We start from the raw sequence: 23,132 nt of genomic DNA on the forward strand, positions 1-23,132 counted from the left end.
GGGTTTTTAAAGAATTTCCCTTCATTCTCTTTTAATTAAAAGGCAAAATAAGCATCAAAAAGAAAAAAGAAACATGCCTTGTTTATAAAAAAAATAAAAAGTAAAATAAAAAGAGGGTTTTGAAAGTAAAGAAAAAATGTGAGAGACTTAAAATGCTTGTGCAATTGTGTGCTGAGCCAATTTTGTCTCTTCATCTTTAAAATTATCTTAACCACTTTTGCGGGCACTGTATTATTTTATATTTTAACCATCACCTCCTTTTTAAACCTAAAAAAATTATATCTAGACAAACATACCTACAACTAGAGCAGAAATCGGACACGCGCAGAAAAATAAAAAGTAAGGGGAAAAAACTGTGCATCAACCAGCTCAACCCAAACTCATTTATCCATAGTTCTCGTAATATAAGTAATGGACAACCTTTCGGAAAGACACAAACCACAAAACAAAACCTGGCAAATGGGCACAACCATGCAGTTACGGTTATGGTCAAAAGAAGAAAACATGGTATTCTATGCCAGTTTTGCGCGCAACATCTTGGTCAAAGAAGGGACAGGCCTACACTTGAATCGAGGTATCCTTGATATGAATTCGCTTCAGCTTGTGCTCCGAGAACTCGAATTAGGTCCAGGCAACGGAACGCTGATTGAAGAACTTGAAGAGACATATCCTGGCGGTATCTGGTGGGAAATGGTACTCTACTTGGTTGATTTGCAGGGGCGGCTGAACAACCACACGGTATACGAAGTCAACTACAAAAAACTCAAAGCTGTCGAGTCGCTTATTATGCCGCTAAATAGTATTTTCCACCGCCAAGTAATGCCGTTGTATATGATAAAGTGCCAAAAATCCACTCACCCACTGACAGCTTCTATCATGCGTTTTTGCGACTTTTATAGCGGTACCTTTGAAAAGATAGGCACTGTCGAACTAAAATGGAATAGTTTCATTGACTGCTTTATGCAAACGATGGTAAACATTCACGGCATCTCTATGGTAACATTTTTAGAGACCTGCAAGGAAAACATTGAAATGGCTTCAACCCCTTGCTGCCAGAGCGACAAACTGGTTGTGGAAATGGAGCGTTTGGCCATTACCTCCCAAAAATAACACATCACATAAAAATATTTAACCATTGTTAATAAAATTTAAATGTTAAATGTTAAATCAAGTAAAGCAAATGTACACAATTACGCATTTTGGAAAAAAAAAACAATGGACATAAAATCGTGTCATCCAAGCAAGCATTAAAAGCAAATAAAATGAGCTGGTGCTGGCATAGACAAACAGCGCCTCCAAATTGCTTTGGTCAACGACTATTGTAGTCAACAGCTTCCGAAGTCAGCAACATTAGCAGCCGATTGAATTTGCAGTCAGCAAGTTTTGCCTTGCTGTTTTTACCTGAAAGTAATGCAGCGCAAGAGGTTCACTTTTTTTGCTTTTCAACGTCAATAGTTCTTTGTACTTGGTTTAATAAATAAATGATGGCTTTTAAAATTATGACACATTGACACGACTTTATTCGCGGAAGTTCCCATAAAGCTCGAAATCTTTTTAAACCCAGGCGAGCAAGCTCCATTTGTTTATTGTAAGTAGTGGGTGAATATATAGGTTGGTATTTGCAATAGAAAAGCTGGGATGATAAAACGTTCTATGAACGTGTAGATAAACTATTATTATATAAAGGTGTATTTAATAAATAAGTGCTATGCATTGTTAACAGTGAAGAAAACATTGCTTTGGTCACTGTGGCTTCTTGGTTTTTAGTGGCTAAACAGCCAAGATTGGTTAATCAGTTGATCGCCATCAACCAATAAAAACATTAGGAAATATCTACATCCTTTTTTCGCGTTAAATAGTTGCAAAGCGGGGCTTTTACCCCATTTATTAAGTCAGTCACTAGCCTCATGCCATTGCTTTAGTGCCCAATGAGAACAAGACATTTTTGCATGTTATTTTTAATAAAAAGTGTTAGGTTTTATAGGCACCTAAAATCCCTAACATGTAATTATTCAAATAAGAAAGTGATATATTTCCAAAAAACCTGTGGGAATGAAAATAGGGAGTATAACAGCATTCAGTAGGAATATATTTACTACTAATGTCACTAAAAGCCTAAAATAAACGCTTTAATGGTAAACTCGCTGTGTAGAAAAAAGTATGTAGGATGTAAGTGCCAACAAGTAAATAGGAAACCATGGTTGTGAAAATCAATTCATTTCCAAAATCATATAAATGTTCACTATTTAGACCACCTTTTCTCATCATAGATTTTTCATATATATATATTTCATTGCCATAATTCACCCAACTGCTTTCATTGCTTCCACTACTATCAAGGTTAACTGAAAATGGCTACACCTATCACTGTACTCATTCATCGCCACGGGGAAATTGGGTATTTCCAGGCCAACAAGGATTTGAGATTGCTCGACATTTATAATGAATTTAAGCGTCTGCCAGCAGTTGCTAAAGTAGAAAATCAGATTTAATTTTTACTATTGATGGTAAGGACTATCCACTTTCTAATGCTAATTCGAGTTCTAATAATGTATTTAAGCTTATCAAGATTGAGAACTCTGGCTAATGGGCACGATGTACAGCTCAGACGCAAATCCAAATAAATTTTGACTAGGATATATGCAATAAGATACATGTTTTTATAGGGTTTATTAGTTTATAACCGGCATGTATCTTATTTACACGCCGTTTGTGTGCCAAAGTATCCGCTCCAGTTTGAGGTATTTTGTTTTGATACCACGGTTATACGCACAATGGTAATAGTCGTTTAGATAAAAAGTTTTTAACGTTGTAATTGGGCTTTTATAGTACATTTATCTTGACAATATATAAAGAATGTTCAATTATATGACATTTCAAAATGGTTTAAATGTGTTTTTCACATTTTTTAATTTATGCCTTGGTTAATGGTGATCACATATGCAGGCAGATTACAGACATTGTATGTAAAATTAGCTTTTAGCTAATCTTTTTTAATTTTAATTTTAGTTTTGTTGTTGTAAAGCTGGTGGATATTTTACTTTCAAGTCTCGTTTTATTGTTTATGTATGCATATCCGAGTAAAAAATAAACAAGACTTTGCGAAGCTGCACATAAAATACTTTTTTTATGTTTTGCTCACTAGAGATCCCGATTTTTTTGAAAGATGAAAATGTTTTTTTCGGTCGTTAATATATAATAAATCAATACCAAAACAGCTAATGTCAATAAAACCACTAAATAAACTGGGAATTTTCTTATCCAAAAGCAGGCTGCTGCGTTAGTCGATCGCATGCGGCCCCGAATTTACTTGACACCAACAGTCCCCTCCAAAAATGCGCCAAACTATCAGACGACAGCGTAGTAATCGGGAGAATAAAATATGTTAATAACCAAAATAGCTGGAGCATCTGTGTATTTTATTTTTTCTGCCTCGCTTCATTCTGGTCATATTATTTTTGGGCAATTTGTTGACTTTATCACTACCAGCAGACCCAGCCCGCTGTAAAGCCCCAAACAAAAATCCCAGCTTGTCAAATATACCGCCAAACGTGTCCAAGTCGGTATTGGTGCTGCTGGGGAGGATGAGGTGTGTTCATGCTCACAATGTCGCAGTTATCTTGTCGCACTTGTCCCAGATGTTGTTGTGCGCACTATCACCAACAAGTCAACTCTCCGAGAGTAAGAGGACAAGACAAAATAAAAGGTGGGTGGCAGAAAAGAGAGTGGTAGCAAAACAATTCAGCCAACAATTTGGCTCAATGTTGATTTTAAAAAAGGTGTAAAAGCCTTTTATTTTTCTCGATTGTGGCAGTCAGTACTCATTCCAATGGTATGTTCTTGTAAGCTTAGGTCTATTTTGGTGGTTAGCGCCCATACTCATTCCAAAAAAGTTGCTGTTTTGACTGTTTTGACTGTTTTGACTGGTACTGTAGTACCCACCATTGTTAGGCTGAGCCCAGTTATCGTAGTAGTGGGGATAGGAGGAGCCCCTTGAAAAGCACTGTCCCATTTTAAAATTATAAATATCTGTCTATATGCAATAAATAAGCAAATGAATGAGATTGTGTAGAGAAAGGAGAAAAGAAAAAAGAAAAAAAGATGACAAAAACAACCGACTAGATATGTTTTGTCTTGTCTATATAGACCGCTCCCCTTTATTTGCTTTTTTATTTTTTACGCAGAATGTGACTTCAAGTCAACAGACATTTGTCAAAAGACCAAAAAAAAGATGCTGGGGAGAGGGGGGACTTTTGTCACAGAAAGAGAAAATTTTCAATTAAAGCGGTCAAGTTTGCTAATAAAATTTTTATTCACACTGTCACTTTTCCATGGTTGTTTTGTAGCCAGTTTATTGTCAAGTTTTTTGTTTCATCCTTTTTTACATTCCCTTGTCACTCCCCAGGCATATCTTAATTAACACACTATTGCAATGAGACACCAAATAAATCAACACATTTTTTTAATGGGGGAATACGTTTTTCCCTTGGATTTTAAATGATCTATTTTACAGAATGCGTCTAATCGAGCAAACGGATAAATTTGAATGTGGATCTTTGTTATTATGTAGTTTATAAAATATCGTATTGTTATACGTATTTATACAAATACATGTACGTCACAGATAAAAAAACGGCAAGGTGATTAGGCGGAGATTGTATTGTTTCACCTTGTCCAATCCGATCCAATGCACGTGCTGAGCACATGATCATATTTAAAATCATAAAAGGAACTGCAAGGTGAGCAAAAAGGATAAGGGGGCGAACGTGCAAAAAAAGGTGAATTCGAATGTGACTATTTTTTGCTTCTTTTTTACTTCACAATAATAATTTTGCTTCTTTCTCTCATCTGCACTTTAATTCTTTTTCACACTTCTATATTCGCATTTCCTTTATTTTTATTTTTACTTTTTAAATTTCGAGTCAAAGATGCCCGCATACCATTCAAACTACAATTCAGTGAACGATGTGCGCGTAATTAATGGAATTCCGCTGCTGCCGCTGGTGACCAAGACGCGCGGACCAGCACCATACGGTAAGCAGCAAGGAGGGGGTGCTTGTATTTAAAACAATATAAAATTTGCGCAATCGGCAACTACAGACTTGTCCAGAAAGCTAATGACCAAAAAAACAGCCTCAACTGTCATTTCATTTCATTTCAATTTTTATATTTTGTAGCAGATCCTTCGATGACTTATGATATTGTTGATGAGACGATTGAGCTTTTCCGGCCAAACAGTTTTTTCAAAAACTTTGAAATCAAGGGTAACGGTGACAGGCTCTTAATATACACTATTTTTTTTATTTCCCAGTGTCTGAACAAGATCAAGGCAACGATGCCGTTGGGCGAAGCGACAAAGGCGCTGTACTCGTTGGCGGTCAGCCAGGTTGTTATTCCAGCGGATGCCGGGTTCCCACTGCATTCCATGTACCCGGCGGTAGCTGACCGTGCGGAGGCAGATATGCTGAGGCAGTATTTGTTGCAGGTGCGCCAGGAGGTCGCTACGCGGCTGGTTACGGTTGTGTATGCTGGTGGGCAGTTGGAGATGCCAGCAAGTGGTGGTTGTGTTTCCAGAAGCGCCATTTCATGGGGAAGGTTATGAATTAGATTAGAATATATTGGATTACGAGTTAATTGAACAATAATAAATATGGAGGTTGTTTCGCGTTGGTCATACGTTTGGCGGGGTGCTGTTGCTGCTGTTGCTGATGTTGTTCAGCGGGTTGCGCGCCCGGAATGGGTTGGTGTCCTCGGCCAGTGCCAGTGGAGGCGTCGGCGTCGGCGCAAAGGGGTTGGTGGATTGGAGCAGCGGGTTGGTGTCAAATGGGTTGTTGAGGTCGATTCCCAGGTCCAGCGCCAATGGCGATGCAGGCCGCTGTTGCTGCAGGAATATGCTCTGCTGCTTCCAAGGTCATCGAGCTGGAGCTGCGGTTCGTTTTGGTAGAATCGCTGCTGCTGTTGAGTCTGGCGCTGGAATTCATCATGCTGCTGCTGGGTGTCGGCCGGCACTACCACACTGCTGCTGCTGCCGGCGGCGCCGCCAATATTGACATTCTTTGCAGCAATTTTGACGGACTCAGCGGCACATAGGTTGCAGCCAGATCATTAGACTCATCTAGCAGACCAAACATATCACTAGGCTCTCTCCTTACAGCCTTCATTCCATCCTCCACCTGCGACCTCACCGGTAGCACAGGCGTCTTACTCGCCCTATTTACCTCCTCATCATCATTATCCGAAGCAGAGTCAAAATCAGAGTCCAAGTTATTCCTCTGCGTGCTAATCTCTGGTGGCTCCGCACCATATTGTTGGCGAGTATAAGGCGATGCGGTGGTGTTTGCTAATGTTGTTGTTGCTGCTGGGGATGGTGATGCTGTTTCGGGCGTGGAGCGCTTGCCGAAGCGTAGCATGTTGCGGATTTTTGAGGCTGTGCGCTGGTGTGTTGCTGGTTTGGTGGTTGCACTGGAGGATGAGGTGAGCCGTAATGCCGAGGTCCAGGATACCGCTGTTGTTGTTGCTGTTGCTGTTGTTGGTGCTGGTAATTGGATGCAGCCAGGTCTCTTTGCGCAAGATTGCGTGCCAGCTCAGCGTCTCTTTGCAGAGTATTCTGTCGGTCAACCTCCTAAATACACATAAATAATATATAATTGAATATATCGACAGTTAGTAACAATACATATGCACTCAACAGCAAAAATACAAATACAATAGGTAATACCAACAGCATCATATGGATGACGTTACCTGTTCTTCGGGCTTGTATGAGGGGTCGTTCATGCCAAGCAATATGGTGACACTGGGTTCGATGAGTCCGGCGTTGTCGCGAAGCACCATGTCCACAACTTCTTTGTCCATGTCTGGAAACAGCTCGTTAAGGCTGCTTAGGTTTCTTGCATAGTCGTCGCTCATTGTTGACTCTATGCTAGTTATTGAATTGAATTGAAAGTGAATTGGGCTGGTTGTGTAATTTCGCGAAATACAACAAAAAAGAAAAAAGTGTAATAGTAGGTTAGAATAAAAACTGGAAGTGAAGAATGAAATAGAGAAAAAGGGGTTGGACGCGAAATTATAGCAAAAAATGTGTGAACAACGAACAACAAAGCGGGCGCAAAAAGCACAAAAATCCGAATAATCCTTTGACGCATGACCTCTCTTTCCCGTTTTTAGTCTCCTTTGACGTCAGCTTTGTTTTTCTCCATTATCATAAAAATTTTGCTTTCAACTCAAAGAATAACCGAGTCAAAAGATTACGAAAAAGCCAATAAGCAGAGTGGTCAGAATGTCTGTCCATTTTTATTGTATTTTACATTCTCGCTTTGTTTCATTGCCAACGCTTATAATGATAAGCGCAAATTGTTTTGCCACAACAAAAGCAGCACAGCTTGATTTTATGCATCAGCATCATTCTCTCTCCCCTTTCTCTTTATTTTCGCCGATCCAAAAGCTGTTATTTTGCCAAGACATTTGGCAGAATAAAAAAGCAAGCAGGCAAGAAATGTTTTTGTTTTTATGTTGGTTCAGTCGTAAATGTTGTTGAGTACGAGCAGCGCCAAGAGTCCAAGCGCCCAGCGCAGGCCCAGTGAGTGCACAGCTACATGGCGCAGCCACTGTCCTACACGCATTATCAACCGCGGTTTGGCAGCCAGCCGATCCAGGCGACTCAGAACCTGTGCTTGCCGACTGTCACTGTCAGTGTCATCGGTATCTGTGACCAAATTCGATCCTAACTCGAGCATCGCAATGTTGTCGGCGCCGCCGGCAGTGGGTTCCCCAGAAGCAGCAGCAGCTGCAGTGGCAGCACCCAACGGCACGGCCATCATCCACGCGACAATGGCGCCTGATGCGTCGCCCAGCAGACGGCACATGCCGACAAACACGACCGACACAACGGCCAGGTTGATAAACCACAGACGCGGGTGCGTTAGCACCAGCACAGCCTTGGTGTCGGCAGCCAAGAATAAGTGGAACTGCGCAATAAACAGCTCCAGCGAGATGAGTCCGGTCGCGCGGTACAGTGAGCTGGTGTGGCAGCGCAGGGTCTCAGTCGAGTTGCGCAGCACAACAAATGCCAGCACAACCAATGGGGACACATAAGGGTGCCAGGCGTTGTACACAAACTTGTCCTTGCGCGTCGCCTCAAACCAGAAGTACCACGCTACGCATGCGGCCGACAACAGCACGGCCCAGCGCTGCATTTGCGCCCACCGCACGTGCTGCTGCAACTGTGCGCTGTGTCGCACAACGACCAACGCCGTGGCCATGCCGATGTAGACAATGAAGATGTCGATGCCAAAGCGGAACTCCCACTCGCGTTGCACCCAACGCACGCCCATCGAGCCAGCAATGCGAATGGCCACAGGTGCCAGCGGTTGACAGCACTCACCAGAGCCGCCGAGACAAGCAGCTTGACCCACACGCCGTTGGTCTGGTTAAGTGCCGGCGCCACGCGCATCGTCAGCCAAACAACGAGCACCCAGGCACTGGATAGCGGCGCAAAATAGTAGTCCATATACGAGGTGTTCATCATGTACGCCAGGGCGACGGCCAGCAGGTTGGTGCGCAGCAGCACGCTGGTCAGCCGCTTGAGCCCAAAGTCGGCCTTCTTAATAAAGAAGACGCAGTGGCCGTAGCCCGTCATGAACAGGTACATGGCCACCAACACGCGCACCGGGTTGTAGATCGCCGCCACTGCCGACGCGTTGAGCAGGTGGTAGACCAGGATGACGATCTGCATCCAGCCCTTCCACTCGTCTGTCTGCTGCCGCCCGAGGAATCCGCCGCTCTTGTCCTCATCCCACGTCGCCACGCCGCCAGCCAGCGCCAATCCAATGAGCAGCGCAAACACGCGCGCGTCAAAGCTTTTGTGCAGCTTGGCGAACAGCGGCGTCCGGTCGCACACGTACATAAAAAGCAGGACGCTGCAGAAAAGAAGCATCTGCCACAGCGTGCGCGCCGACGGCACCGCGCCGGCCGGCAGCTGCCTGCCAAGTACAATCAACAGCGGCAGCCCAGCCACCGTCAGCGCCGCCATCAGCACCACGAAGCCATTGGGCGCCGGGTACTCAAAGCAGCACGTTGTGAGGAACGGCGGCCGCATGTGCTTGGTTAACACCTCGCGGTTGCACACGCGGTTGAGCAGCACGCCAACAGCGCGGTTGTTGAGCGCCTTTGAGTAATGCAGCCCGTCCTGCGTCTCGGCCGCCATGCCCTCGGTCATCCGCAGCCACGCCATGAGCATCGGCAGATCAAGTGCGTCCATATATGCGTTCATGTTTCCAATGGTGTCGGGGTTCAGCGTCCGCTGCCGCTCTGTAGATAGCGCGCTCGGCACGACCGTGCTTATCGGGCTGACATAGATGTGCTCGACAGAGCCGTTGTCACGCAGTGCCGCTATGTCGAGCACCAACCGGTCGACAGTCTTGCGCCACTCGTGCACGCCGCCGGACTCGTCGCTATTGTGGAGGTACCAGGCGCCGGTGCCAACGATAAGCACTCTGGGCGCAACCGGCGCGCGGCCCTCGAGTACCTCTCTGGTCTGGTTGCTGCTGAGGTATGGATCCCAGATGAACCTGGCCACAGCGCCGCCGATCGCCGGCCACCCGACGGTCAGGTCGCTGTGCGCCTTGGTGTCGCTCACAGTGCGCATATAGTCAGGGTTGATAATGTTCGCCAACGCATAGAACTTGTTTCGCAGTGACGAGTCGCCGATGAACAGCACGTGTTCGCTGATGAGCGTCGATGTGTGGGCGGGCGACGGCGCCAGGCACTTCTGCACGTCCAGCGCAGAGTATTTCCTGAGCGTACACCCGTTGGGCTGCCACAGCAGGCTCTGCTTGTCTGCCCACCAGCCGTCGCGCTGAAGCGCGCGGCAGTGGTTGTGGATGCGGCTGCTCGGCGAAAACTGATGCAGCGAGAGCAGCAAGACGGCGACCACCATGAACATGGAGACGACAGTGAGCGACACTCGGTCCGCTACGGACGGCAGGCCAAACATTGTCGTTCTTTTGCGGTGGAGTTGGTGCTGTTTTTGTATTTGTAGAAGTCGAGCAGAAATAGGTGGCCAAGATAAAGAGAGAAAAAAAGTAAACTTACATAGTGAAGGAAGAGGAGGTAACTTGCCAGGCCGCAGACATAATAAATAAATGCACAAGGGAAAAAAATGGCAGCGGGAGCGTGGGCGTGTAGAAGTAAAATAGGAAATTAGGCCGCTGGATATGCAGTGTGCAAATCCAAAACAGCAGCGTCTTTCAAGCAGTTTGGCAGCAACAGAGAAGAGAAAATCGGAACAGCTCCGCTTTGCATTTCTTTGCTTTGCTCTTCTGGCGCACATTAAATGAACGCTAGGTGAACGCTCAGTGAACGCTAGGTGGAAATCAGGCCAATTTCATCACCAGTGTTAGGCTGGGGCTCAATGCCAAAAGCGAAAGGTCGAGTGGTCATGCTCCGCACTCACTCTCAAGCAAATATTTTTCTTTCTTTGTTCTCAATTTACCCTTTCCTATTTTTCTGTATTTTTTTCTGTATTTTTCTGTATTTATTACCCGCATTCAACCTAATTTACACACTGGCTCGCTTGCTTGTATTTCTTCACAACTCAAAATGAAGGGCATTGACGACGATTCACCGAGCTTGGCCGAATGCGATGACGGAAAAACCTCGCAAGCCAAATGGCTCCAGTGGGCCGAAAATACATACAAGGACGAAAGCATCAGACAGGCGTTCAAGCAGCCGGCCCTTCGCGCCGCTATCAAACAGCACTCGCCAAGCAGCGAGAGGCACAGCTGCATGCGGATGCGGGTGGCGCGGCTTAGCGCGATGTTCACCGCGCAACTGCGTGAGGGATGCAAGGCTGGGCCGTGCGAGGTGGTGTTCTGCCGCGGCAACGCTCGCTACACCAGGCGCTTACAGCGGCTAGGGGGTGCGGCAGTCGAGTCGTTGGCACTAGAGTTGGCGCAGCGGGCAGCCGAGAACCCGGAGCAGGCAGACATCCAGCCACATACCGATGCGCAGCTGGGAAGGAGCCATGCCGGGCAGTCTAGCACATATGCAGGCACAAGCAATGTTGGCAGCAAAGAGCGGTCATTTGCACAGACATTCAACGCACGCATGCGGCGCGCCCTAGCTGGCGACAGGGCCAGCAATAGCAGGGCTGCGGGAAGCATACACGAGCCGATGAGCACGGTTGCCGAGGCACTGCTGGGTGCGGCAACCAAAAGCGGCTTGGCTCCAGGAATCAAGGCGGCAAAGACACCCCCTCCGCAGATCCTGTCGCTGCCGCCGCCGCTGACAACGATAGCAGCGCCGCCGGGCGTACTTGGCAGCGAATCGTCGGTTGCAATTTTGCGGCTGGACGCACAAACGGCGCACTCGGTGATAGTGATCGATGGACAACTGATGTGCAACACGATGCAGGCGGTGTTTGGCTCGGCCGATCTGCTCTCGCAGTGCTTCATCGAGGCAAGCGACAGGCAGGCGCCATTTTCTATGGACTTGCCGACGGCACTGCGGTTCAGCATGCACGCTGCGAGCAAGGGCACGGCCTGCATCCACGCGCTGCGTCCGAGCATCGCCGAAATCGACGCGCGGCTGCGCAAGGCCGAGGCCGCCGCGGCAGCCAGCAACACGCGGCTCAGCGACTCGGAGGCCGACGCGCTGGCGCGAGCGCTGGGTACTGCCGCAATGGTGCTGGCGCTAGTGGTGACGCAGAGCGCGTGCGAGGACGTCGACCGCGCCGAGCTGCAGCGGCGTGTGGGGCGGCTGGTCCTGCGCATAACGTACTTTACTGAGCCGCTGTCGGCTGCCGAGCTGGCGCAAGGCTGGCAGGTGCGGTTTGCGCGCGACAGTCGCATGCGGCGGCAGTGGCTGCGGTGGTGGGCGCGTATGCCGGCCGTGGTTGTGCAGCTGTGGGTCAGGCCGCTGCAGCTCGAGGCGCTGGACACCGTTAAGCAGCTGGGGGGGCTCGTTAGCAGCGACTACGAGATGGCGCAGCGCGTAGCGGCCAATCCGCTGCGCCACGCCGGCGCGCTGGAGCTGCTGCGGCTGCTGAGCGACGCCAACCACGCTCTGATGCGCTTGGGGGCTGGGGCCGATTCGATGGCCCACGCTGGCGTGTCCCAGCGGCTGGCACTGCCACACGGTCACATTGGGTTTGGCCGGCCAAACGTCGTGTCGCTAAAGGAGTTCCGCGACCGCCGCTTACTCGCGTGCTTTGATCTGCGACATGAGCTGCTGCGGTGGATCAACGCGATGCGTGAGCGCAGCAGGCAGCAGCAGGACGATGTCAACGGCATTTGTGATGACAGCAGCAGGGGCGCCGCCATTGCCAGTGATCGACGGACGGCGCTTAACATATTCAGTCCGTTCGCGTACCCGTTCTTATTTGGGCTGGCCGACAAGATTAAGCTGTTGGCCGTCGAGATGCACGCGCGCATGGCACAGCGCTATCTGGGCGCGCACGACCGCCAGGCCGAGCTCGTGCAGCAGCAGCGTGTGCTGGGCATCGACCCAGTTGCTGAGAGCGAGGTCTACGCTGGCGTACGGCCGCAGTGGCCGCTGCTGGCGGCCAGCACCGCCGCGGTGTCGCAAGCCAGCAGCCCGTACCTTGTGCTGAGCGTGCACCGCTCGCGCCTGCTGCTGGACACCGTCGACATGCTATCGGCAGCGCGCGGTCGCGTGCGCTTCCCGCTCAAGGTGCGCTTCATTATGGGCGGCGAAGACGGGCTCGACATGGGCGGCGTGCAGAAGGAGCTCTTTGCGCAGCTTTTGCCGCAGCTGCTCACGCCTGAGCGCGGCCTCTTTGAGGTTGTGGCCGCTGGCCGCGGTTATCTGTGGCCCAACGCCGCGTCGCCGCACTCGCTGGCCGATTTTGAGACTGTCGGCATGCTGCTGGGCATTGCCTTTGCCAACGGGATTACGCTTGACTCGGCCACAGCGCCGCTTGCACCAATGCTTGCCGGCCTGCTCGCCCACAGCGGCCCTCAGCAGCCAGCACGGTTCGCTAGCGTGCCGCTAGCCGTGTTCACCGAGCGCATGCAGTCGTCGTTCCCCGAGCTCGTCAACGGGCTGCTGCATCTGCTCCAGTGGGACGAGAGCAACGGCTCGGTCGAGGACATTTATTGCCGCTCATTCGAAATCACAGTGCCTGACCCTCTGCGCGTCTGGCACATGCGCGCCGAAGCTGCCATTGGGGGCGAGACCACCGGGTCGGCGGAGACTGCCCATCTGACGCTGCGGCCGCCGTTTGCGCATCTGCCACTGCCCATAACCGCTGATTCAGCCGACACTGTGACGTTTCCGCTGGTCGACAGCGGCAGCACCATCAATGTCACCGCCGCCAACCGCGCGCAATATGTGCGGCGCTACCTTGAGTTCATTGCCTTTGAGCATGCACGTGCGCAGATCAACGCCCTGCGCAGCGGCTTTATGCGTGCTGCTGACAGCGTCGTTTACCGCATGCTCTGGCCCAGCGAGCTGGTCGTATGGCTGGGCGGCGGCGGCAGCGGCAGCAGCTCTGCCAACGGCGTCAGCAACCACGGCGGGGTGCTTGATGTCAGTGAGTTGCAGCGCATTGCCGGCTACGACGACGAGTACACGGCGGTGCACCCGATTGTGCAGCGGTTCTGGCGCGTTGTGGGCTTATTTTCGCAGGAGCAATTGTGCCAGCTGCTGGCCTTTGTCACAGCCTCCGACCGCTTGCCCCTGGGCGGCTACGACAATATCACATTTGTCATCCAGCGCAATGGCCCCCACAGCGACCGTCTGCCCACTTCGTTGACTTGCTTTGGCCGCTTGCTGCTGCCCGCGTACGAGTCCGATCCGATAATGCGGTCGCGTCTGCTCACTGCCATCGAGAATTCATCTGGATTTGGTTTGGTCTAAGTCAATATATATTTTTTACTGTTTCAAATAGGAGGCGCGCGTGTCGTCACCATACTATCGGTTCAAAATACAAGGTATTTTTTGCTGCTGCCACAATCACAGTCACTGACTGTAGATCGCCGGTGCTGATACTGTTAGCGCTGGTATTAGCGGGTTTCCAAGTGCGTGCTAATTATCCTTTTGTCGTACAATGTGCTGTTGACAACAAGGCAGTGCCGCTACAAACAATACTACCAAAAGTACAAAATGATTGTTTTAATGTTTTTGCTTTACTTTATATTGTTTTTATATTATGTTTTTGTGTGTTCTAGGCAGCACATTATTTTAAATGAAGCAATGCAGCCACATTTACATTTACATTCACAGCCACAGCCTCATATGCACAATATACTTTCAACAAGAGGGGAAATGAGGGATGCGAGGGAACAGGGAGAAAAAGCTAAATAAAGGTGTTGGGTATTAGTGTCGAACCAGCTCATTGTAGTTTGCATGTGGCTTGAACAAAACGTACTAACTTTTGCCAGAATATCTGTTTACCAGCATATTATCATAAATATTTTGAAATTTATGCACGATGTATGCATAATCACCACTCCCACAAAAAATACTGAGCCAACTATTTTCAAAAGTTTTAATTCGACAATCAATGAAATATGCTTTATTTTTAGCCGCTTTTAATCTTTTCGCTCTCAATCCCTCATTCGCTCTCATTGTCAAATAATAATGGAACAATACCTTCCACCAGTAATTATAAACCAAAGGACAATTGGTCAATTCAATGAACCGCCCCCTCCCCGAATCCCCATTTTAATTTATTCTTTGTATTCTTTGTATTCTTTGCTTTTATATTACACACCACACATCTGTTTATAATTCTGCGAAAATTCAAAAACAAGAATGTGAACAAGAGGACACGACAATTTCAATTTCAATGTCATTTTCATTTTCATTGTCAATAATGGCATTCGAAACCTTTTTTGGCAGGTGGTACTCTGGCTTTGTCAAAGGAAGGTGACAGACAAATTTATTTCCATCGCTTTAACCTTCCATTTTTATAAAGTTTATTGGCCATTTTCTCTTGCTTTATAAAATTATAACGCGTTCATTCTGATGTTTTCATAGCTATCCATATTTTTTTTTCTTTTCTTGCTTCTTACTATTTCCCAGCATATTATTACTCTACAAATTAACACTGATAACAAGTAATACTAAATTGAGTTACAAATTATTTATTCTTCTGCATTTATATACACACCAGCCTTAACTCTATCGCACAAAATATTGACTGACATTTGTTTGCTGTTATAAGCTTAGTATTGTCAACTACTACAGGGTAAGTCATTGAACTACATGCCAACATGTCATTTTCCATGTATTGTTGCTGAAATAATGTTATAATGTAATAACCATGCAAATTTCATATCATACCATCATATACTTAACCACCTATTTACAAACCTGCGATTGCTAATGTTGATAGAGACGCAAATGGCCGAAGGTACAACTGATCCACGCAATTCAGATGCGATATCGCTCAGATGCAATGTCAGCGGCAAACAAAGCATCCCCTCGTTCATCCACGCCGCCAACATGTCGAGCGTACCGCACAAGGACACAATCATGCTCAACGTGCGCATCATGGCTCGCACATACATGCCCAGGACCACCGATGCCTCTCATTCGCCACTACCAGCAGCCCCACAGCGTGCCTCTGTCCTGTCGTACACAAACTCCACCATGTCCACGACACAAGCGAGCATGTATCAATCATTGGTTTGCAGCAGACCGCATGGGTCACAGGCGAGCGTCGCTTCGGTGAACGCCATCGTGTCACCCTTGGTGAGATCGCGGCCGCCATCCATGTGGAAGCGCCTGTCCTGTGAGCAAGATACAAAGTCGGACGATTCCCAGTGTGTGAAATTTACAGTCGCCATTGAAAGGCACGGCTCGACAGTGGAGGACTTGGTCCACATTATCGAATCGACATACGACGTGTTGAGTCGACAGGACGCCGGCTGCGTTCTGCCGCCAGTCTTAGAGTGCGGGATAGGAGCCGAAAATCCGCTGATTATCTGCACGGCGCTGTTCAATGGCCCAACGCCGCTTCTTTTCAGCAGCTTGGTCAGCTCTGTTTTGAAATCGGGCGACACGGTCACGGTGTACAACAGCATTACGTGCGACGAGGACGATGAGGACAGTGGTGACGCCGTAGCTGCTGCCAATGCCAATGGCGGCTGCCATGACAGTGTCGCATGCGGTGGCAGCAGCATTGGAACTAGTGCCAGAGCCAGCATTGGGGCCAGCATTGGAACTAGTATTAGTGCCAGTATCAGCATCAGTGCCAGCGACGGGACCCCTCCCAACTCAGTCGCAGGAGGCAGCACCAGCAGCACCAGCGGGGAGTTTCTGTTTGTTCCACTTTCGGCTCTGCCACCGCCAAGTAGCCACAGCGGCATTACCAAATTTGCGCCGTTAATGGGCCCAGCCGGTGCGGCCAATCTATCATACTCGCTTGTTTCAGCCAACACGGCCATTGGGCAGTCATTTTATCATCACTGTCAGTGTCGCCCGCGCACAGCCAGCCAAAGCAGCCCGCAAGACTCCCCGATCCCTCTTTTCTCGAAACCACAAACAGCATCAATATGTCAGCGGTTGGCAGCCTTGTGTCACAGGCCCCGCTCAAGGCGCGCTTCATCAACGTGCTTATTCATCCAGTGCTTCTGCGCGCTTTTCTCGAGTTTTGCGCTCTGCCGTCGGAGCTGGCGCTCGAGTCGCTGCTGTTTGTCTTAGATGTCGAACGGTTCCGCCATGTGCAGCCGAGCATGGCGCGCCTGCTGGCCAACTACATATACCTGAGCTACATTGCGCCGTACGCGCCGCTGAGAATCAATGTCAGTCGCCAGATGCGCGATCGTATTCCATGGCCATTCCTGCCCGGCTGGGAATACAGCCCCTGGGTGTTCGACGAGATGCTGGCAAGCATAGGCTTCACCTTAAAAAAGCACACGCTGCTGCGCTTTGAACGGTCACCCGTCGGGCTTTTTGCCCTGATGGGCCAGGAGGGCAGCGGGTTCAGTCCCGAGGAATACGTCAGGCCATTGCGGTTAGATCTTGACTACGACCCGATGATGGCCATTGTTGCCCAATTCGAGCCAGATATTGACGTTGTGGTTTGGGTCAACGACCTGGACATTGATCACTCGAGCTCGCACGTAGTGACAAGCCTGGCACAGCTCACCGTTGGGTTCCGCGAGCAGCTGCTCATGCGCGTGGCAGCGCAGTTTGTCAACGAGCACCTGGCCTACAGTCTTTGCGATAGCTACTTCCAGCTGGCTACACGCATCAGGCCGTTGCAGAAGCAGCGGCGCATCAAAAAGACACGCAAGATCCGCAACTTTTTTGGAGACCACCCACACGAGGCCCTGCTGCGCCAGCAGCTCATGGCCATTGTGCCGCCAAGCTCGCAGAGACAGGCTGCTCGCGCGGCGGCCGAGATGGTTGCACGCAAGCGATGCAGCGAGGAGGCACACCGGCGTCGAGCCAAAAAGCCGCTCAACCACAAATCGAGCATCTCATCGAGTGTGCTCGCTGAGCAGAAAATCCTCGCCATGGACAGCGACAGCGACATTGAGAAGGAGCACATGCACGGGTGGGCACAGCTGGCTATGCAGAAGCCACGATCGTCGTGGTCCTCATTGCGCAAGCTGGCTGCGCAAAGGGAACGCTCTTGGAGCGACAGCGACGACGACCGCAGCGATGGAGAATGGCCCCATCACGGCTCAGCCAAGCGCCGCCGCTGCCGCCACCAAAACTCGATTGGCGCGTTGTCAGCAAGTGCTTGCGACAAGGCTTATTACAACGACCAGACACTCAGGCGCGCGCTGTCAATGATAGGTGCCTCAAAGCTGGAGTCGCTGACAGCGACAGCTCTGATAATGGCAATGGCAGCTTGCGCGAGTGCGCGTTTGACTCGTTGGCATCGTCGTTCTCAAGCGCCGGCCTTTGTGGCCGCCTTGATGGTAGCAGCCTGGGATTTGGCCACGTGCATTCAAGCGAAATCAGCATTGAGTCTATATTCAGCGACAGCAGCCAAAGTGTGCCCGCATCAATCGGCCAATCTTCCGGCGGAATGGCTGCTGCTAGTGCCACGAGCCCCAGCCAGGTCACATCTGCAATTTACGAGCGCAAAAGACGCGTCGACAAGCTCCTCCAGTTCTTTGGAGGCTCAGACCCCACCGGAGTACTCACAAGACGCCAGGCAATGTCCAACAGCTTTAGTAGCACGGCGCGCTCGTTGTCAGCCGGCTTTGATCCAGCGCCTACGCTTGTCAGGGCTGCAGATGTTGGTGCGGGCAATGTTGCTGGCGTTGTTGTTGCCACTGCCGCCCTGACGGCCAAGCAGCGCAATCTTCTAATCCGCAGGCGCCGAAAGCTCAGGGCCATACTTGGCGAGGACAGCCTGGCCGGGCACTCCCAGCTGTCGATGCCGGTTTCCAACAGCCATTGCACAAGTGCGCGCTTGGATTTGGAGCGCAATTCCAGTTTAGAGCTGCACACGAGCGCCGCGCTGATCACGCCCGACGATACAATGATTTCGTCATCACCAGTGTCTTCCTTGAAAGGTTCCGGAAGAATCCGCGCGAGAATCCCTGGCCAATTGTTAATCGACACCAGCACGTTCTCTGACAGCGAGTCGGATGTGAGTGGTACGAGGGAAGCTTGCATCCGCCGGTTTAACAAAGTCCGCGAGATCCTCGGCGACTCGGCACCTGCGCCGTGCCCCTATACTTCAAGCGCTGGCGGTAATCTGTTGTCTTTAGCGCCATTGCCAGCGCCACTGATGCCGTCGTACATCCGCTACCAGGCCGCATCGCCGGCCGCCTCTCTGTCTGATGTGCAGCGTATGCGCGCTCGCTGGCGGCGCAACAAGCTGATGACAGTACTCGGCGACGTGCCAACCAACGTTATGACACTGTACGAGGCCGACGCGTATTGTTCCTCTGACGAGCTTGTCAGCCCCGACCCCAGCATCAGCTGTAGCTCCAAGGACAGCAGCGTTTTTGTGTCGACAGACTCCAGCATGCGCTCAGACATCAAGGTTGAGCGCGACTTGGCCCGGGTGCACTTTGACCCCGCGACCGTCGCCATTGGCGTGGATGCCAAGACCAAGCAGGTAAAGCGGCGTCAGGCTAAAAAACTGCGGCTATTTTTTGGCCAAAGCCTTGGCTCGGACACCCTATTTATGCAGGGCGCTATGACCCTGAATATAAATTGCCGCAGCCACCTGCTTGACACAGTGGCCGAAGTAACTGAGGTGACCAAGAGCATGTCGCCTATGAGCTTAGCGCCTGCGTCGCCACTGTCGTTGTCTGGCTCCGACAGGTCGTACGAGTTTATTCCGATATGCAGCCCCACTTCGCCGACACACCTACAGATATAACCGACGACTCAGCGCATAAAATGACCAATATTGAGCTTTCTGCAGTGCCGCCGCTTACAGCGCATATAGGCACACCTGGCCCAAACACGTTGTTTGCGTCGCTCCGCGTCCCGCCTCAGCCTCAGGCTTGCCAATTCAGCTGCCATCAGCAGTCCATGTACCAATAGCAGAAGCAGATGCAGCAGCAGCAACAGCCATTCCAGCTTCTTGCCGATTCCGCTTGCCAATTGTGAGCTGAGTGCCATAGGCGCCAACAGCAGCAAAGGTGGCTCGCAGGACGACTTGCCCAGACCGGTTCGTGCACAGTTCTGGATGACAGACAGTCCCGAGTCGCAAGCCAGTGTTATTACTAGCGAGAAGGTTGGGCGCCGCTCCAGCTTAATGGCAACGCTGCGCGCGAGCAAAGCATCGATAGTTGGCTCAATCAAACGCGCCACGCCATCGACCAGCTCGCTGGCCACGCAAGCAATGTCCACATTGGGCGAGACTCCTGCAACGCCGCAAACACGGGGGCAAAAACCAGTGCTCAGAAGCAGTGGAACATTGGTGTACAGCCGAGCTTTTTGCGCCAGAGGTCGTCGTCAACACGCGGCTCAGATGACAGGCACAATGCTGCCATTGCGAGTAAATTCAGCGCGCTTCCACCAATGTGTCCAAGCGAAACTCCAGCCTTTCTCTCCCACCAGCATCAATTTGCAGCGGGTGCCATCGGCTGGCGCAGCTGCATCCTCGCCGTCACCAGCCAGATTGGGATTCATTGCACGCCAGATCAGCAAGGTCGCGTCAGCGTCTCCAATTACAAGCAAAAGCAGCTCACCGTCCATGCTGTCAAAGAGCAAAAGCAGCAGCAAATGCAACGTTCTAAGCAGCGTCGACACACGCACGCCATTTTACCACCCGCGCACATCGCCGCTTGTTCCTCCATGTCGCACGTCGAGCGTAAAGCCACTGCCGCCATTGCCGCCAATATTGCCAAACAATTTCCAGGCGTCGTTTGACCGCAGCATGGCGCTACGCGAGATGATTGCTGTGGCTGAGTACATCTCCAGCGGGAAAAGCCCTGAGAATGCCCATTGGAAAACTTGCTCGCCCGAGTTCCCGCCACGTACCAGCTCAATGGACCGCACGCGTCTTAGTGGATGCATTAATCAGTCGGCAGGGGACGGCCAGCTTGTGTGCCAAGACGCCATTTTATCAGCATCCTTGGCAACTGCCCAAATGCAACATGCGCGCAGCTGGGCTTCGCAGTACAATGTTGAGGAGCAAAGCGCAAGCCGTACAGCCAACAAGACTGTGCACTGGTTTGACAGTCCCAAAATGAATAACAAAGCCATTACCAGCGCAAACAACGGCGGCAGCAGCAGCACTGATTGTAAGCAAAATTCTCAATGCCTGCCTATTAATCATTCGAGTTCCCAGTTCATGGACATTTCGAGCATTTGTGCCATGCCGTCGGATGTGTTATTAGAAACGCACATTGCCGCTGAGCCCCAGGTGCCAAAGTCAGCGACAGGCAGTACAACATCGTCAATGGACTCGGGCAGAATGTCGATTGTACTGCGGAGCCCGTCAACTAAAAAGCCTTTGGTCGGCTCCATCATCTCCAGAATGCCACCGAGAAACGCCCGAGTAAGCGCAAAAATGGGAGTAGCGCTGAATTTTATTCATCCTACGCCTTCACTACCACCGAAGAAGCTGGGTATGTCTTTGTGCACACAGTTATCGCGCATGGCCAGCGTAACTGCAGTGGGCAGGCCTCGCGCCCACAGAGATTTTACTGCTGCATTTCTTATTCCATCCAGATCCAACAATATTGTCACTATCCGCACCCGTCGCTCCCAGAGCCTTGTGATTCAGTGCAAATCGGAGCTCGCAGCCATCAGCCGAAAGCGCAGTAACACCATTGAGTTGACTAGGCAATCAGGGTCACATGCAGATTTTCTGTCCCAGCATGTGCAGCACAACGCATTCCCACAGGCCAACAAACTTAGCCGCCGAGTGCAATCAATGCTCGTTACCATGCAAGTGCAGCCAAGTACCAGGCTCACTCGGAACCGCTGTTTGACACTAATACCTTTACGTTTGGAGCTGCAAAGGCTATTAGCTCGCAACCAATCTGAAGGCACCAGTTTGCGAATCAAGGCACATAACAGGGATGAAATCACCACAAATGCAGGTAGAAACAGCAACACACTCTATATTGCAGCTTCCAAGCAGCAGCACTTCAGCACAGCATTATCGCCATCTACAGCCGCATCAAGTATGGCCACACCAAAAATCTCCGTATAGAAACAGCTGCCCCACATATGATGGACACATATTTACGAGCCAGTTCAGGTGCATCAGTCATGACTGACGATTTTTGATGACATCCACAGGAATTTTGGCTTTGTCACAAGCTCAAAAATGTGTACAGAATATGAGTTTGCCTGAGTTTCGATCCACAGTGCACAACCAGCTGTCATGCCGACTGAAGCCTATCTGCAGCACCAAAGGCATGCATCCTATTACCAACCTAAGGCGCAGTCGCTCTTGCCCAGCCTCATTATTGTCAGTTACTATAGCTCGGGCTAGATGTGTGCCAATTCAGCCAGCTATTGCACGCTACATGGCATCAGTAAATGCAAGCCAGACCATCAACCTGCCCTTGTCCAAAAATAACTTGCTATGCTTAACAGGCTCAACAACCATTTTTACATCTGGATCACAACATACCTGTCAGAGCATGAGACATGCATTGCTTACTAAACTGCCAAGTCACCAACAATTAACTTCAACATCAGATAACATATCAGCTAATGGTGAGCTCTTCATTAGCCCTGGAATAGTTAAACGTAGTATCTCAGTATGCATACCTAATACTACCAAGACAATTCGTCGCTTTGCATCTATGGGCAGTACTTCAGATGAATATATGAATGCCAAAAATGATAGATTGTTTTAGTTTTACTATATAATACAAATAAATATATTATTATCATTCACTATATTCTAATAATCATTGGTAATATGCCAAGCCACCTCAACAGTATATCCTTCAACTGGGCAGGGCATGTGAAAAATTAGTATTGTGTCATCAACAAAGGCAATATTACATGTCAGCTGCAATTAATGGGTAGTTTATGTGATATCAAAAATAAAGCTGTGTCACGTGACAGCATAGATGGGGAAATATAAAAATATTTCATGCGCACAGCGATTTCAGAATGGTGAGCTATTCAGCTTTTTCGTAGTCTCGTTTTTATTAATATATATTATAACCAGCACAATTCACATTACAGTTTATCTAATCAGATAATTACAAATAGTGTATTTTTTGGTTCCTAGGTGACATGCTGGCATACCTGCACTTGTCGATCAGTAGGGCAACTTCCCAGCCATGCATGTGTGGCTCATGGTAGTCCATTTGGCAGAGTCTCTAGCACATCATGGCCTGTCCATTTGTTAACAAGCATATTTTATAAGTGTACTAAATTTATATTCCGTAAAAGCTAGTAAAAGAGAAGAGAGAGAACTAATAAATAATGTTATTTTACCCTTTTTATGACTGTAAATCTTCATAATCACAATGAAAAGGACAACTAATGGGCATTGCATATAAATAAAAGCTGTGTCCAACAAGTAGGAAGTCACACAGTGCATCCATGTCCTCATTTATTCTGCCATTTTTGGTTGCCCATTCCTTGAATCCGACGCGTTTTTCTATGGGAATTGCAATAAAACTTGTTTGTACTAAATAAATATAATTAAAAAACCACTATGAGGGAGCTTAAAAGCTCCGCTTATCAATTCAAAACAGTCAGCAGTAAAATAG

The 23,132-nt window shown here is 49.4% G+C and overlaps 7 protein-coding genes across 7 annotated transcripts; 5 read left to right on the forward strand and 2 right to left on the reverse strand.

Moving 5' to 3' along the window:
* The first annotated feature begins 192 nt into the window (after nt 1-192).
* BX661DRAFT_189412 (uncharacterized protein) lies at nt 193-1,344 on the forward strand. The gene has a single exon (XM_051537568.1). It carries the CDS (start codon nt 412-414, stop codon nt 1,108-1,110), a length of 699 nt encoding a protein of 232 aa, XP_051388669.1. The 5' UTR covers nt 193-411; the 3' UTR covers nt 1,111-1,344.
* Nucleotides 1,345-4,768: 3,424 nt separating this feature from the next.
* On the forward strand, nt 4,769-5,651 carry BX661DRAFT_189414 (putative ARC18-subunit of the Arp2/3 complex). Its single transcript, XM_051537569.1, is given in 3 exon segments — nt 4,769-5,034; nt 5,178-5,538; nt 5,553-5,651. The coding sequence occupies 3 exon segments, from the start codon at nt 4,929-4,931 to the stop codon at nt 5,605-5,607; spliced, it is 522 nt and encodes a 173-aa protein (XP_051388670.1). The 5' UTR covers nt 4,769-4,928; the 3' UTR covers nt 5,608-5,651.
* Nucleotides 5,652-6,340: 689 nt separating this feature from the next.
* BX661DRAFT_173697 (uncharacterized protein) lies at nt 6,341-6,909 on the reverse strand (the record flags this gene model as incomplete). The annotated part of the gene is made up of 2 exons (XM_051533889.1): nt 6,341-6,622; nt 6,745-6,909. 2 exons carry the CDS (start codon nt 6,907-6,909, stop codon nt 6,341-6,343), a joined length of 447 nt encoding a protein of 148 aa, XP_051388671.1.
* Nucleotides 6,910-7,517: 608 nt separating this feature from the next.
* Nucleotides 7,518-9,994, reverse strand: BX661DRAFT_173698 (10 TM acyl transferase domain found in Cas1p-domain-containing protein; the record flags this gene model as incomplete). Its single annotated transcript, XM_051533890.1, has 2 exons — nt 7,518-8,378; nt 8,411-9,994. 2 exons carry the CDS (start codon nt 9,992-9,994, stop codon nt 7,518-7,520), a joined length of 2,445 nt encoding a protein of 814 aa, XP_051388672.1.
* A 490-nt stretch (nt 9,995-10,484) lies between these two features.
* BX661DRAFT_189419 (uncharacterized protein) lies at nt 10,485-14,333 on the forward strand (the record flags this gene model as incomplete). Its single annotated transcript, XM_051537570.1, has 1 exon — nt 10,485-14,333. A coding segment is annotated over exon 1 (3,268 nt), but the record flags the coding sequence as incomplete, so codon positions are not given.
* Nucleotides 14,334-14,872: 539 nt separating this feature from the next.
* Nucleotides 14,873-16,418, forward strand: BX661DRAFT_227034 (uncharacterized protein; the record flags this gene model as incomplete). Its single annotated transcript, XM_051538985.1, has 2 exons — nt 14,873-15,211; nt 15,359-16,418. A coding segment is annotated over exon 2 (1,050 nt), but the record flags the coding sequence as incomplete, so codon positions are not given.
* Nucleotides 16,419-16,437: 19 nt separating this feature from the next.
* BX661DRAFT_77670 (uncharacterized protein) lies at nt 16,438-18,502 on the forward strand. Its single transcript, XM_051539479.1, has one exon. It carries the CDS (start codon nt 16,521-16,523, stop codon nt 18,267-18,269), a length of 1,749 nt encoding a protein of 582 aa, XP_051388675.1. The 5' UTR covers nt 16,438-16,520; the 3' UTR covers nt 18,270-18,502.
* The last annotated feature ends 4,630 nt before the right edge of the window (nt 18,503-23,132 follow it).

The sequence above is a fragment of the Kickxella alabastrina genome (assembly GCF_025024165.1).
Source record: "Kickxella alabastrina strain RSA 675 chromosome Unknown BX661scaffold_40, whole genome shotgun sequence".
NCBI classification, from domain to species: domain Eukaryota; kingdom Fungi; phylum Kickxellomycota; class Kickxellomycetes; order Kickxellales; family Kickxellaceae; genus Kickxella; species Kickxella alabastrina.